Here is a 12,500-nt window from a genome sequence, read left to right on the forward strand (position 1 = left end):
TCTTCCGTTGCATATTCCGTTCTCATCATGTCTGCCTTTCTTCTATTTATCTTGAACCCAACCTCTTGGTGATATTTTATGCATTCTGGTAAGCAAGCATTCCAAATCCTGTGGTGTTCTGCTAATGAGAACAGCATCATCAGTATACTCAAGGTCTGCTAATTTCCTATTGCCAATCCAGTCCAATTTTTCTCCACAATCTCCCAACTATTCTTTGCATTACAAAACCCAGGAGGAGGATAAATAACATAGTTGACAATACATTCCCATGAAGTACTCCGCTGTTCACTGGAACACATCGCCAGCAGCCTCCTCGCCCCAGACGCACATGATATCTGTGGTATTGTTAGAACCCTAATGTTCTGAAAGATCCACTCAGTAGGCCAAGTCCTCAGAGCTGGTGTTTGGAAGAGGCAAAACTCTACCTGATAGATTGTTCTAGTGGATTCTTGAACACCTTTTCTTTAGGCCCCCATTGTTGCAGCTCAACAAATAGTCTAACCTAAAACTCTTTAAGAGTAAAAGACACCTAATTTTTTATCAAAGGCATCAGTTACTCTCTGCATTAAAATGGTAGGAAATATGGAGCAAGTCCTAGTGTAATCACAAATGGAAGCTGAAGCTCTTGCTTATAATAAACCTTAGTGCAAGGAAGATTATCTTGTTTTTTCAGTCATAATTGAATATATGGGATATAATACATGAATTTGACACTTAATTAACTTTTGATCATACATATAAGTAGTTGTATGTTAGAGAGAGAGAGAGAGAGAGAGAGAGAGAGAGAGAGAGAGAGAGAGAGAGAGAGAGAGAGAGACTTCCACAACCAGGACAGACTCCCATTTAAATGACTCAGAAGTTTGTATCCGCATAGGAATAAACTACAAATTTTAAAAACACTTTGTATTTTTCCTAACTATACAAACCTGAGTCATTTAGTCGAAGGTACCGCCCCAGTCTTTGACCAAAAGAGAGTCAACTAAGCCATTCAGCAGTGCATGTTGCTGCCATGCAGTGGGGTTGTCTAGCAATCTATTATGATGCAATTGAACCCCTTTTCTTTTTGATAGTCTGTTCGTAGAAAACGAGACTAGGAGTAACTAATTTAAATGGCTTAGGTTTGTATAGCTAGGAAAACTACAAATTAAATTTTTAGTACAGTATTAGAATATAGGAATTTAAGTTTAAAACACACTATGTAAATTTAATTACTAAATATATAAATGGGATTTGGAGTATACAACAGTGCCGTAATTGTAGAGGTGCTCTTCCTCTAGTATCTAAAATATTTGCTGCTGAACTATATGGCATACTAACGGCTATTAAAAAAAAAAATAATTAAAAGAGGAGGGCCTTTTTACACTTTTTAGTGAGGCAAGAAGCATCCTACAAGCTTTAGAAGTTTTTAATTCCAGTAACCCTTTAGTTTTAAAGGTTTTAGAGTGTTCTTTATAGCTGGGCTGAAAGGTATAACAGTTCAATTTTGCTGGGTTTTGGCACTATGAGATAGACTGGCAAAGAATTGCTGAATGCTACCAAGAAGATATCTCATCCTTTTTAATGATTTCTTAGCAAGCATCAAGATTTTTTTTTTTTTATATTATGTGGCAGTAGCATTAGGATAGTTTAGATGGAAATAATATGAGTTAAATCAATGCTATATCTCCTTGAAAGTATAACATTATCCCCGAAAGTGGGAGACTACACTTTGTCGTCTTCACATTGGTCACATTCAGTTGGCACAGGAGTTTTTGATGACTGGCCAACACCAGCCATATTGCAACGAATGTTTGGTATCCCTGACAGTGAGGCATTTGTTGCCTGAATGCCCCCACTTTTGGCACCTTAAGAAATAGATATTTTTAAGTCTATGTTAGGATGGCAGGTTCATCCTTGCCAAGATTGTACGATGATAGCAGTATTTTAGACTTATTTCAGAACAAGGTGTTGTGAAAGCTTTTCAACTTTTACATACACCTTTTTGCATTTATTTTTCAATTGAATTTCCATTTACTTTTTATTCATACTAAATGAAATCGGCGTCAATCACGTTCGATGTCAGGATGCCAGATAACTTAAAAATCAATCAAACAATCTTCCACATTCAGTCAGGCCTATTATGCCACCTATTCTACTTTACAAAGTAAGATTACTTATTAAACATTTTCTTTAATTAAGATTAATATTTTCCTTTGATTTGATTCCAGCTAATGTTAAAAAGATTGTTCAATAAATGTTTTCTTTAATTTTTATTGATTTCATATGTTCGTTGGATAGCATAGTTATCAAGAAAACTGTTTAGTTTACCTTGACGGCCTTTGCATAAAAATGTGTAATAAACTTGTATCTACACAATAAGACTGTAGTAATGTGAGAAAAATATTTAAAGGGTTGGTCATTAAATGTTTCGGAAGTAAAATTTAGTGCATTTTATATCCAAATGCAGAAATTCTTGGTATATTTGTAGCCTAGTTAGTTATCAATAACAGGATCTGCTGATGGAAAAACAATAGAGTGCTTGTAGTTGTCGGTTGGGTTGCCAGATGATATTAGTCTTGTGACTTTCACAGCTTGGGAACACACTTTTGCATTTTCACTAACAAACAGGGACCATCACCTGCATAGATTTAACAGTAGTTAATTCTCACTCTGTGATCAAATTTGATTGGCATACTAGTTCCCATTTACCTAATAAGCTACCAATACAGAGATCACCTCATAGTGATGTTTGGAAAAGATAAGTAGTTCGGAATTCAGAGATTGCAGTGAAATTAAAGAGATGTTGATGAGTTCTGTGATGTTCAGTTGATGATCCAATTGATATATTTAATGGAAATCATTCCACTCCTAAGTCTAAAGAATTCTTTAATTGATAACCTGTTCCATTGGGTCAGAAGAACTTATAATTTCACAATAAGCTACTAAAAGAACCTTTAATCGATGCCATAAATATAGAACTGAGGAAAATTTGATCAATTGTAAGAAATCTAGTGCCCACTGCCGTTGAGCAATGAAAGTGGGTCATCAGCTTTTATAGACAGCTTATGTATCAGACATCAGTAGCAGAACTTCACATTCTGTTGTGTGAAAAAGGGCGAGAAAAATAGCTGGCAAATTTTCTTCTTGGCCACTTCCATCTGTAAGGGCAAATGTACAGTTTATACCAAGTTCTTCAGAAGTAATTAATGCCTTTGCTCACCTTTTTGGCAAGGTCTCTTAAAAATCAAATATTACTCGTAGATTACATTAAAGGGAGAGGCAAATAAGTATTTTCAATTTTAGGACTGGGAAGATTGAATCATAATTTCCAACTTACTGAAAGTATATTTTTATTTTATTTGGCCTATATTAGTGACTGTCCTTGTAATTTGGAACTTGCTAATATTTTATCTTTTACACCTGTTAGATGATAAATTTTCATCTTACAATTACTGACTAATTGCTCTTGACATTTGACCTTACCATGATAATGGAAAAGATTGGGAATGTAAGACTGGTTTGGTAATTGGAGAGGGGCATACCTGAACCCTGTTCAGTGTGGTTTTTGTCAAAAGCATTCTACAACCAATAAATTACTCTGACTCAAGAACTCGGTTTGTAAAGCTTTTGCATTTAAACAGCATCATGTTATTATATGAAAAAAAAACTAAAATATTGCTTGAAGATTTTAGATATTAAAGATATTCATGAATCAGGCCTTAGAGGAGAATTGTCAATATTAATTCAGATAATTTTAGCTTGCTGGTTATTTCAGGTAAATGTTTGTAGTGCCTTATCTGAATTAAACTGTCAAGAAGGTAATTCTCAAGAGAGTGTACTAAGTGGAACCATTTTTTCCTTGGCACTTGATGAAGTGTCTTTTGTCATTCCTCAAGATATTATGTATCCATATTATGTATCCATCTCTTGCACCTTCCAGGATGGCAGTGGTTGAGTGTAAGATTCAGCTTACCATTGATCGAATTGAGAACTGGACAGATTTGATTAAAACTCTGGCCATGAATTTCTGTTGTATTTAAGGAGTGTACTCTTAATCTAATATATATCCAAAGGGCCAAAAGATTCAATTTGTTGGGGAAGAACTTTTTCTAGGGCTAAATATTGACCAGAATTTGGTTTTACACAAAATTTGAGCAATCAACATATCTATTAGAAATATGTTTTTTTATATTAGCTGCTCAAGTCTTAAGTCTATTTTTTTTTTTTACTCGCATAAATATTTTTCAAGTTATTTAGCGTCAGAAATCTTTGTTGTGACCCCAGATAAATTCAGTCAGTCAATCATTCCCTTCCCTCCCTCTTCCCTCCTTTTAGTGTTTCCAATATTTTATGACCTGTAGGCAATAATTAGAATATTACTTTGATCACTAGACAATGGCTACTCCTGTTGGTGTCACAGGGTTTGAGGGAGGTGTCTTTGTACATTACAGAGAAGTTATTAAATATGTGTTTTATTGTTGGTGAACTTGTGCCCCAAGTAAAAAATTCAATGAATTCGAGGGTGTTCATCGAAATAGCTGTTGTAAAAATTACAATGTTGTCGATGTTGATGTAATATTGAAACATTTCATATGATAGATATATCACATTTTGTTAAATTTCAGGTACATGATAAGTTTATATTCCTTTTAATGCATGTTATCTTTTTTTTCAGTGATCCTTGGGAGCGAATGACTAAAACAAGGATTCACACAGCTCACCGGGCTAATATCTTCAGTGCAAAGTTTATTCCCCAAACTGCCAATAGAAAAGTTATTTCTTGTTCTGGTGATGGTATATTGGTTTTCACAGGTTTGTATAAGTTTTCAGTTGTTGCTAATTTTCGTCTGTAGTAGGGGAATTAGTAAGTTTTGTAAATTTTCCCATTGTTTGAATGATTATATCAACAAACCAATAAGGCAAGAGTAAAAGGGCAATTATTCATTTGTAATTTTCTTTCAGATCATCTGACTTTTTTTTTCTTGCTAATTACTACTGACATAACCTGTCATAAGTAGTAATACATTTCATTTTGGGTCCTTCAGAATTGTAATGTAGAGTGGTTGTTATATTAGTGTTCTGTACTAAATACTAAAATTTTATTGAAAAAAAAAAAGTTGAAAACATTTATCTTGGAAAAGAGGCTGGTTGCCATTTCCTTCATAGGGAGAACTCAATTCTTTAGGTAGTATACACATTTCATTTAGTGGTCTCGTTTACATACAGGTAAAAAAGATAATTCAACTAAACAGAAAATTGTATGATTGGTTATGCATCACAATACTTTTGTACTTTGGAATCTTAGCATCAGTGATGATAACTAGTCCATATCAAAAAGGTGATTTACTACTAGTAGGTATGTTAAAACAGAAAATGCATGGAAAAGGTTTGTATTTCAGTAAAATGGTCACCTCTTAAGGAATGATTAAAGAAATAAAATAAAACAACATAAAATAGTTGTAATAATGATAAAGGCACTATATATTTATTTTCTGCCCATGGTGCAGACATAATATCAAAGTGATTGTACCACCCTCATTGCTTAGAAAATCAAGTTTCATGTTGAAAAAATTCATTGAATACCTAGCACTTCAGTCATAGGAATCGTTATTCATCACACTCATTGCTTTATTGTATGCATATGCTCATCCATACAAACTTCAAAAAACCTCCAGTAGAAAAAAAAAAGAATGTTCGATCCATCTCACAAAGACTGATGGAGCACAGGTTATAGGGGTTTTGTCATACCCTGTACATTTTTCGATTAGCTGGTTAATTACATGGATATAATCAATTGTTGAATACCCACATATCTGATTTATTACCGAGAGTAAACTTTTATTGGACAGCACTTTTTCATGTCTTGTTTCTCCCCTTTTGTGAATTAGTATAATGATAAAGTTTTTTTCTCAAGCTGTAGGTATAGAACACACTTGGTGACCTTTTGTGTAAAATTCAGCATGTTTTACTATTATGAAACCTGCTCCATGTATTTTTAAATCAATTGTTAAGCCATCTCCTGCTGTTTTGCCTCTTTTCATGTCTTTTAATGCTTTCTTTACTCCTGTTACTGTTACTTTTGGTACTAGCTCAGGTGTTTCATTATTTCTCTTGGCAAAGTTATTTCTTATATCACCATTGTATAGCAGTGTATAGAAATACTCTGCAATTTTTATCACTCCCTGTCTTTTTTTAGCATATTTCCATTTCCACTCTTTAAAGCAAACATTGTTGGTGCCCTGTCCCAAGTCTTCTTTTCATTAATTTGATGCTTCTTTCTTTCTTTAGTGTTAACTCAATTTTGGTCTGATTGTGTTTATGAATGTCTTAGTTTTTTAGTTTGTTTATTGTTTAGGATAGTTCTGCTAATTCTTTATCATCTCTTTCAAATTTTACCCTCATTTCCAATCTTTTTGTTAGTTTTTTTTTTTTTTTGTATAGTTTTCCTTGGTCTTGTTTAAGACATTTTCCACCAATCTTGTGCTGATTCCAACGCAACATTTTTTAACTTTTCCTTTCTTCTTTACTTTGCTTTCATTTCATACTGTAGCTGGAAGTACCTGTTTTGTATAGCTAAACTAAACTCATCAGATTTTTCTCTTATTACCGGAGTGTTTATTTTGAAAAATTAGTTTTTCTCTTTCATTCCTTAGATCTGAACACATTTGTTTTTGCACCGGTCTATGGTTGCTAGACTTTAACTTTTTTAACACTATTACATCTTTAACTAAATTAGTATTTTCACTGAGAATAAAGGGATTTTGACGAAGGAAAAATCTATTTCTGGGGAGAGACCTGTGACGCCCGGCGAAAAAGTCCTTCTTTGTACTTTTTCTGATATAAATCTTCCAAATATACCAGAGAAAATTAAAAGCATGGAATGCAGAGGTTACAACCCTCGCGCGAGCACCTTGTTGGTGTCGTATATCTAACAAGGGCGTTTGTAAAACACTATTCACAGGCTGTCTTCCATTTAGATAATCCCTTCATCAAAGGGGGAGGGCCGTGACAGGCCCTAGAGAATACAGTTGGGTTACCCTACCGACACCTACCACTCGCGCTCACCAGGTCATCCTTCTGTTTTGGACTTGCCCGCAAAGTTGATAAGTGTTTTGCCCAGTAATAAAATCTATTTCGTTGTTTTTGTTTCTCCGTTTAAGCCTCTTCATGTCAATTGCCTATGTTTCCCCCCCCCCTTTTTTATATATAAAGAAAGGTGTTCATGATCTCAAGATTATCTCTTTTACAAAATTCTACAAGCATATCTCCTCTGTCATTGCTTTTGCGTACCTAAAATTTAACTACTGCTGATTTTCCTGTCTTCTTTTAACTTACTTTAGCATTGAAATCATCCAAAACAAGAGTAAATTGAGTGTTATGTTTTTCATAGATATCTCCATATCATAATTTTATTTTTTACATTTTCCTTTGTATGGGAAGTTGTTGGTACATTCACTTGAATGATCTTCAGTTTATACTTCTTTTTCAGTTTGATAACTAATCCTTCTATTCTGTCACTAGTACTACAAAATTCTTCTATGTTATCTACACGATGTTTATGAATTAGAAAACCCCAACTCCATTTTCTTTATTCCTTTCATGTCCTCAGAAGAAAAATATATGGCCCTTTTTTAACTCTTTAGATGCCCCGGTTCTTCTAACTTCCCTAAATGCTATTATATCCCAATTTAGCTCTTCCAGTAGCACAGGAAGATCATCTCCCATATATATATATATATATATATATATATATATATATATATATATATATATATATATATATATAAATGAATATATATCATTAACACTCGTGATTTCAATCGATGTAAATATCAACCACAATGGCATTTAATACCAAATTCTATCTTGGGAAAATATATCCACTGGAATTCATTTAATGGTAATAGCTTCTGGCCTGGCGGAGATTTGAACCCCTGCCCATTCAGCTGAAAACCATCCCTGCGAGGACTCTACCAACTCTCTCTTGATTTGTATTAAAACCATGTTCTGTCCTTGTAATTAAAACATCTAAAAAAGCAAGTTGGTTGTCTTGTTCATGCTCAATTGTGAAATTTATAAGCGATATGTGGATGACACTATTGCTCTATTTAGGTCTCGAGAAGCAGCTGAAGCCTTCTTGCAATATATCAATGGCCTACATCCTAATATAAATTTCACAATTGAGCATGAACAAGACAACCAACTTGCTTTTTTAGACGTTTTAATTACAAGGACAGAACATGGTTTTAATACAAGCGTCTTTAGAAAAAAGACGTTCACAGGTCAAGGTACAAACTATTATAGCAGTTGTTCCAAGATATTTAAATTAAATAGTATTTCCACGCTGTTACACCGTGCTTATACGTTATCTTCCAACTGGCATAACTTCCATAGTGAAATCCAATTTTTACTTCAGTTTTTTAAAAACAATTCGTATCCTCCAGCCTTAATCTTGAAATATGTCAATAACTTTTTAAATGATAAATTTCAGCCACGTCAACTTGCACCGAACGTGCCTAAATTATTAATATATGCCTCTATACCTTTAATTCATTCTAACACATTTAAAGTGCAAATACAAAAAGTCATTCAAAAAACTTTTCCGGCAGTGAACCTTAAGTTAATAGAAAAGAATCCTAAAACTCTGGGTTCTTTGTTCTCCCACAAAGATAAACTTCCGACTTTGATGCGGTCTTTGGTGGTATATTGCTTTACTTGCCCGAAATGTAAGATCGGGAAATACGTGGGAGCCACCAAAAGACTGCTCAAGGTCAGAATCGATTCTCATCTCGGAGTCAGTCACCGTACGGGATGTACTTTGAAAACTAAAGAATTTTCCAATATACGTGAACATTGTAATAAATGTAAAACATCATTTTCATATAAGGATTTTCGTATTGTCACCCAAGCGCCCAATGACTATTCTCTCTCTGTTTTGGAGTCGTTAGCAATTAAACAGCTTTTGCCCCCACTAAATGGTCAGACTTCTTCCACAATTCTATATATAGCATAGTTGACGTCCTCCTTCCCAAACCAGACAACGTCACTCAGTTTTTTAGCTCCATAATGATAGGTACTTTGAGCATTCTTCACTTTTTGATTTTATATATGTATATAATTTTTCCTTTTTTTTTCTTTTCATTTTTTAAATGATTATATTTAACGTTTACGTTGTTCTTTTTATATTAATATCAATACTGAGTCTTTTTTAATTTGTATATTTTGTATATTTTACAGCCCTGATGATGAGACCCAAAGTCTCGAAAATTTGGAAAATAAATATATGATGCTACGCTGGCTTTTCTCCATCCTATTTATACTAAATCTACGGCGTTCCAGATGCCCCAACCTTCCTGTATATATATATATATATATATATATATATATATATAGATAGATAGATATAGATAGATAGATAGATGTATATACAGTGGACCCCCGGGTTACGGCATCCCCAGCTTACGTTTTTTTTCACATTACGATGCGAAATATGAAGTTTTTTCGTCCCCTTGTTACGGCATTTTCCCCACCTTACGGCATCAAATTCTAAAATTCAAACTTGGTGGTTGGTGCGCGTATGCTTGTGCGAGTCACTCGCCTCACACCACGCTCATACGTCACTGTATGCGTCACTGCATACGTCACTATATGCGTCACTGCATATGTCACTAAGATGCTGGTCTGCTATTGGTCGGCGTCACAGCGTCACTAAGATGCCGATATGCTATTGGCCGAAATCCCTCCCACAATGCCAGAGAGATATTGCTGCCTCTCTCTCTCTTTGTTAATCACGCGCTCAGTTCAGAATCTCGCATGTTTTTCGTAAAGACTTGATCTCGTGTGAGTGTTTGCGATATCGTATTTTTTGTGCATTTTATTGCTGAATTCAAACTTTAATTCGTAAGCCATGGGCCCCAAGATTGCTAGCGATGTTAAAGGGAGAAGTAAGAAGATGATTACTATGGAAACGAAGCTGGAGATAATCAAGAAATAGGAAAAAAGTACTCGCATCGTTACCCTCGCTAGTGCATATAGCCGTAACCAGTCAACGATTAGTAAAATTATCAAGAACAAGGAAGCCATTAAAGCTTTTAAGGGCATGACTGTCCTTGCCAGTGGAAGGATCTCAATCAACGATGAAATGGAGAGACTCCGTCTACTATGGATTAAAGAGACTCCTTCTACTATGGATTAAAGAGAAGGAAATCGCTGGTGATACATTCACGCAATCGGTAATTTCTCACAAGGCGAGCGCCATCTTTGCCGAACTCTTGGAAGCCCAGAGAGATGGCGGAGACAAAGGAACATAGCAGCAAGCCCCCCAGAGTTCAAGGCCTCTCATGGGTGGTTTGATCGCTTTAGGAGGAGGACTGGTATTCACTCAGTCATCTGGCATGGAGAGGCGGCCAGTTCTGACAAGAAATCAGCAGACGAATTCCTCAAGAAGTTTGAGGAATTAATTTCCAGAGAAGGCTTCATTCCTCAGCCAGTGTTTAACTGTGATGAAACTGGCCCTTTCTGGAATAAAATGCCCCGTCGTACACAGCAGAAGAAAAGAAACTTCCTGGCCATAAACCGATTAAGGACAGACTTACCCTTGCATTTTGTGCAAATGCCACTGGGGACTTAAAAATTAAGCCCCTACTGGTGTACCACTCAGAAAATCCTCATGCCTTCAAGGTAAAAAATATCGCGAAGGATAGGCTCTCGGTATTTTGGAGGTCTAATGCCAAAGCCTGGGTCATGAGGACCATATTTATTGAGTGGGTAAACGTCTGCTTCGGTCCTGCTGTCAAGAAATTTTTAGAAGAGAACAATCTTCCTCTGAAATGTGTCCTGGTACTGGACAATACCCGTTACCCTTCTGGCCTCGGGACCAACATACACCTGGACTTCTCCTTCATCAAGGATCTCTATCTGCCACCGAACACCACCCTTCTCCTCCAGCCTATGTACCAGCAAGTGATTGCCAGCTTCAAGAAGCTTTACACGAAGCATCTGTTCAGAAGATGCTTTGAAGTGACCGAAAGTACTCAACTCACCCTCCGTGAATTTGGAAAGGGCATTTTGACATCGTTCAATGCCTGGAGATGATTGATAAAGCTTTTAATGTGGTTTCAAGGCACACCTTGAACTCCTCATGGAAGAAACTGTGGCCAACTGTTGTGGCAGAACGCGACTTCGAAGGTTTCGAATCCTCACCCGAAGACGAGGCCGTTGATGATCCTGCCCCAGAGGATGACATTGAGGAAATAATTATAATTGGGAGGTCCATGGGGCTTGTTGTCAATGAGGCTGACGTCAATAACCTTATCAAGGAGCACAGGGAGGAGCTTACGACTGAAGACTTGAAGGAGTTGGAGGCAATGCAGTTGACCATCATTCAAGAGGAGCACCACTCTAGTGGTGGCTAGGATGAGGGGGGGGGGGACAGAAGAAACGACATCGGTAAAAATAAAGGACGCTATCTGTTGGTATGAAAACCTTGCTAGATTCATTAAAAAAAAAATCTAGAAAAATTTCTCACTGGTCATCTTATGGAGAGTGTTAATGACAGGTGCATGAGTCATTTTAGAAATATTTTGAGGAGTCGTCAGAAACAGACTTCTTTTGATAGATATCTCTCCAAAAGAAAAGTGTCAGAAAGCAAATATGATATGAATGAGTCTAGTTAAAAAGCTGGAAGAGAGTAAAGCAAAGATGAAGAAGTGTTACTGTATGAAATTAAGTTCTAGAAAAAAAGAATTTGTAAAAAAATTTCAAAAGAAAAAAAATTGATTTTTAGTGTTTAATAAAAATAAATTTATTATTAAGTGTAACATAATTAGCATTGATACGTTTCTATACCTGCCGTCTCCTCCCCGCTGTGCCTCCACCCACTACCAGCTCAAGTCACGTCACTCCAAAGATAAATAGAATTGAATTTTTCCTTTATATATTTTTTTATTTATAATATTTAATTATATACATGTATATTATATATAAGTAGTAGTCTACTTACTATACTATTTTGTTATTAAATTTTGATATGTATAAAATTTTGATGTTTTTACCTGGGGTTTTGCACATATTAGCTAATTCTATTGCCCGCCATATGACGATTTCACCTTGGGATCCCGACTCAGGAACGGATTAATGTCGTATGACGGGGGTCTACTGTATATATATATATATATATATATATATATATATATATATATATATATATATATATATATATATATATATATATATATACGGTTATATATATATGTATCTATGTACTGTGTGTGTGTGTATATATATATATATATATATATATATACAGTAGGGTCCCGAATTATGCGAGAATTTGGTCGATGAAAGGCCTCGTGTAATTGGAAATTCGTATATTTCGAAACACATTATGGCGGCAAACAGCAACCTACCCGTCATTTTTTTTTCACTCCATTTCTAGTTATATATATATACTGTATATAGCCTACAGTGTGTGTGTATGTATGTGTGTATGTATGTATGCATATATTATGTATATATAAAAT

General features: G+C 35.2%; 1 protein-coding gene across 1 annotated transcript in view; it reads left to right on the forward strand.

The window, feature by feature from the left end:
- LOC137641375 (DDB1- and CUL4-associated factor 6-like) overlaps window positions 1–12,500 on the forward strand; it is an 861,079-nt gene that overhangs the window by 64,685 nt on the left and 783,894 nt on the right. Inside the window, exon 2 of the mRNA XM_068373879.1 lies at window positions 4,655–4,791. Within this exon, the coding sequence (XP_068229980.1) occupies window positions 4,655–4,791 (137 nt within the window). The remainder of the gene's footprint in view (window positions 1–4,654; window positions 4,792–12,500) is intronic.

Source organism: Palaemon carinicauda, chromosome 5, assembly GCF_036898095.1.
Source record: "Palaemon carinicauda isolate YSFRI2023 chromosome 5, ASM3689809v2, whole genome shotgun sequence".
In the NCBI taxonomy this organism is placed as follows: Eukaryota; Metazoa; Arthropoda; class Malacostraca; order Decapoda; family Palaemonidae; genus Palaemon; species Palaemon carinicauda.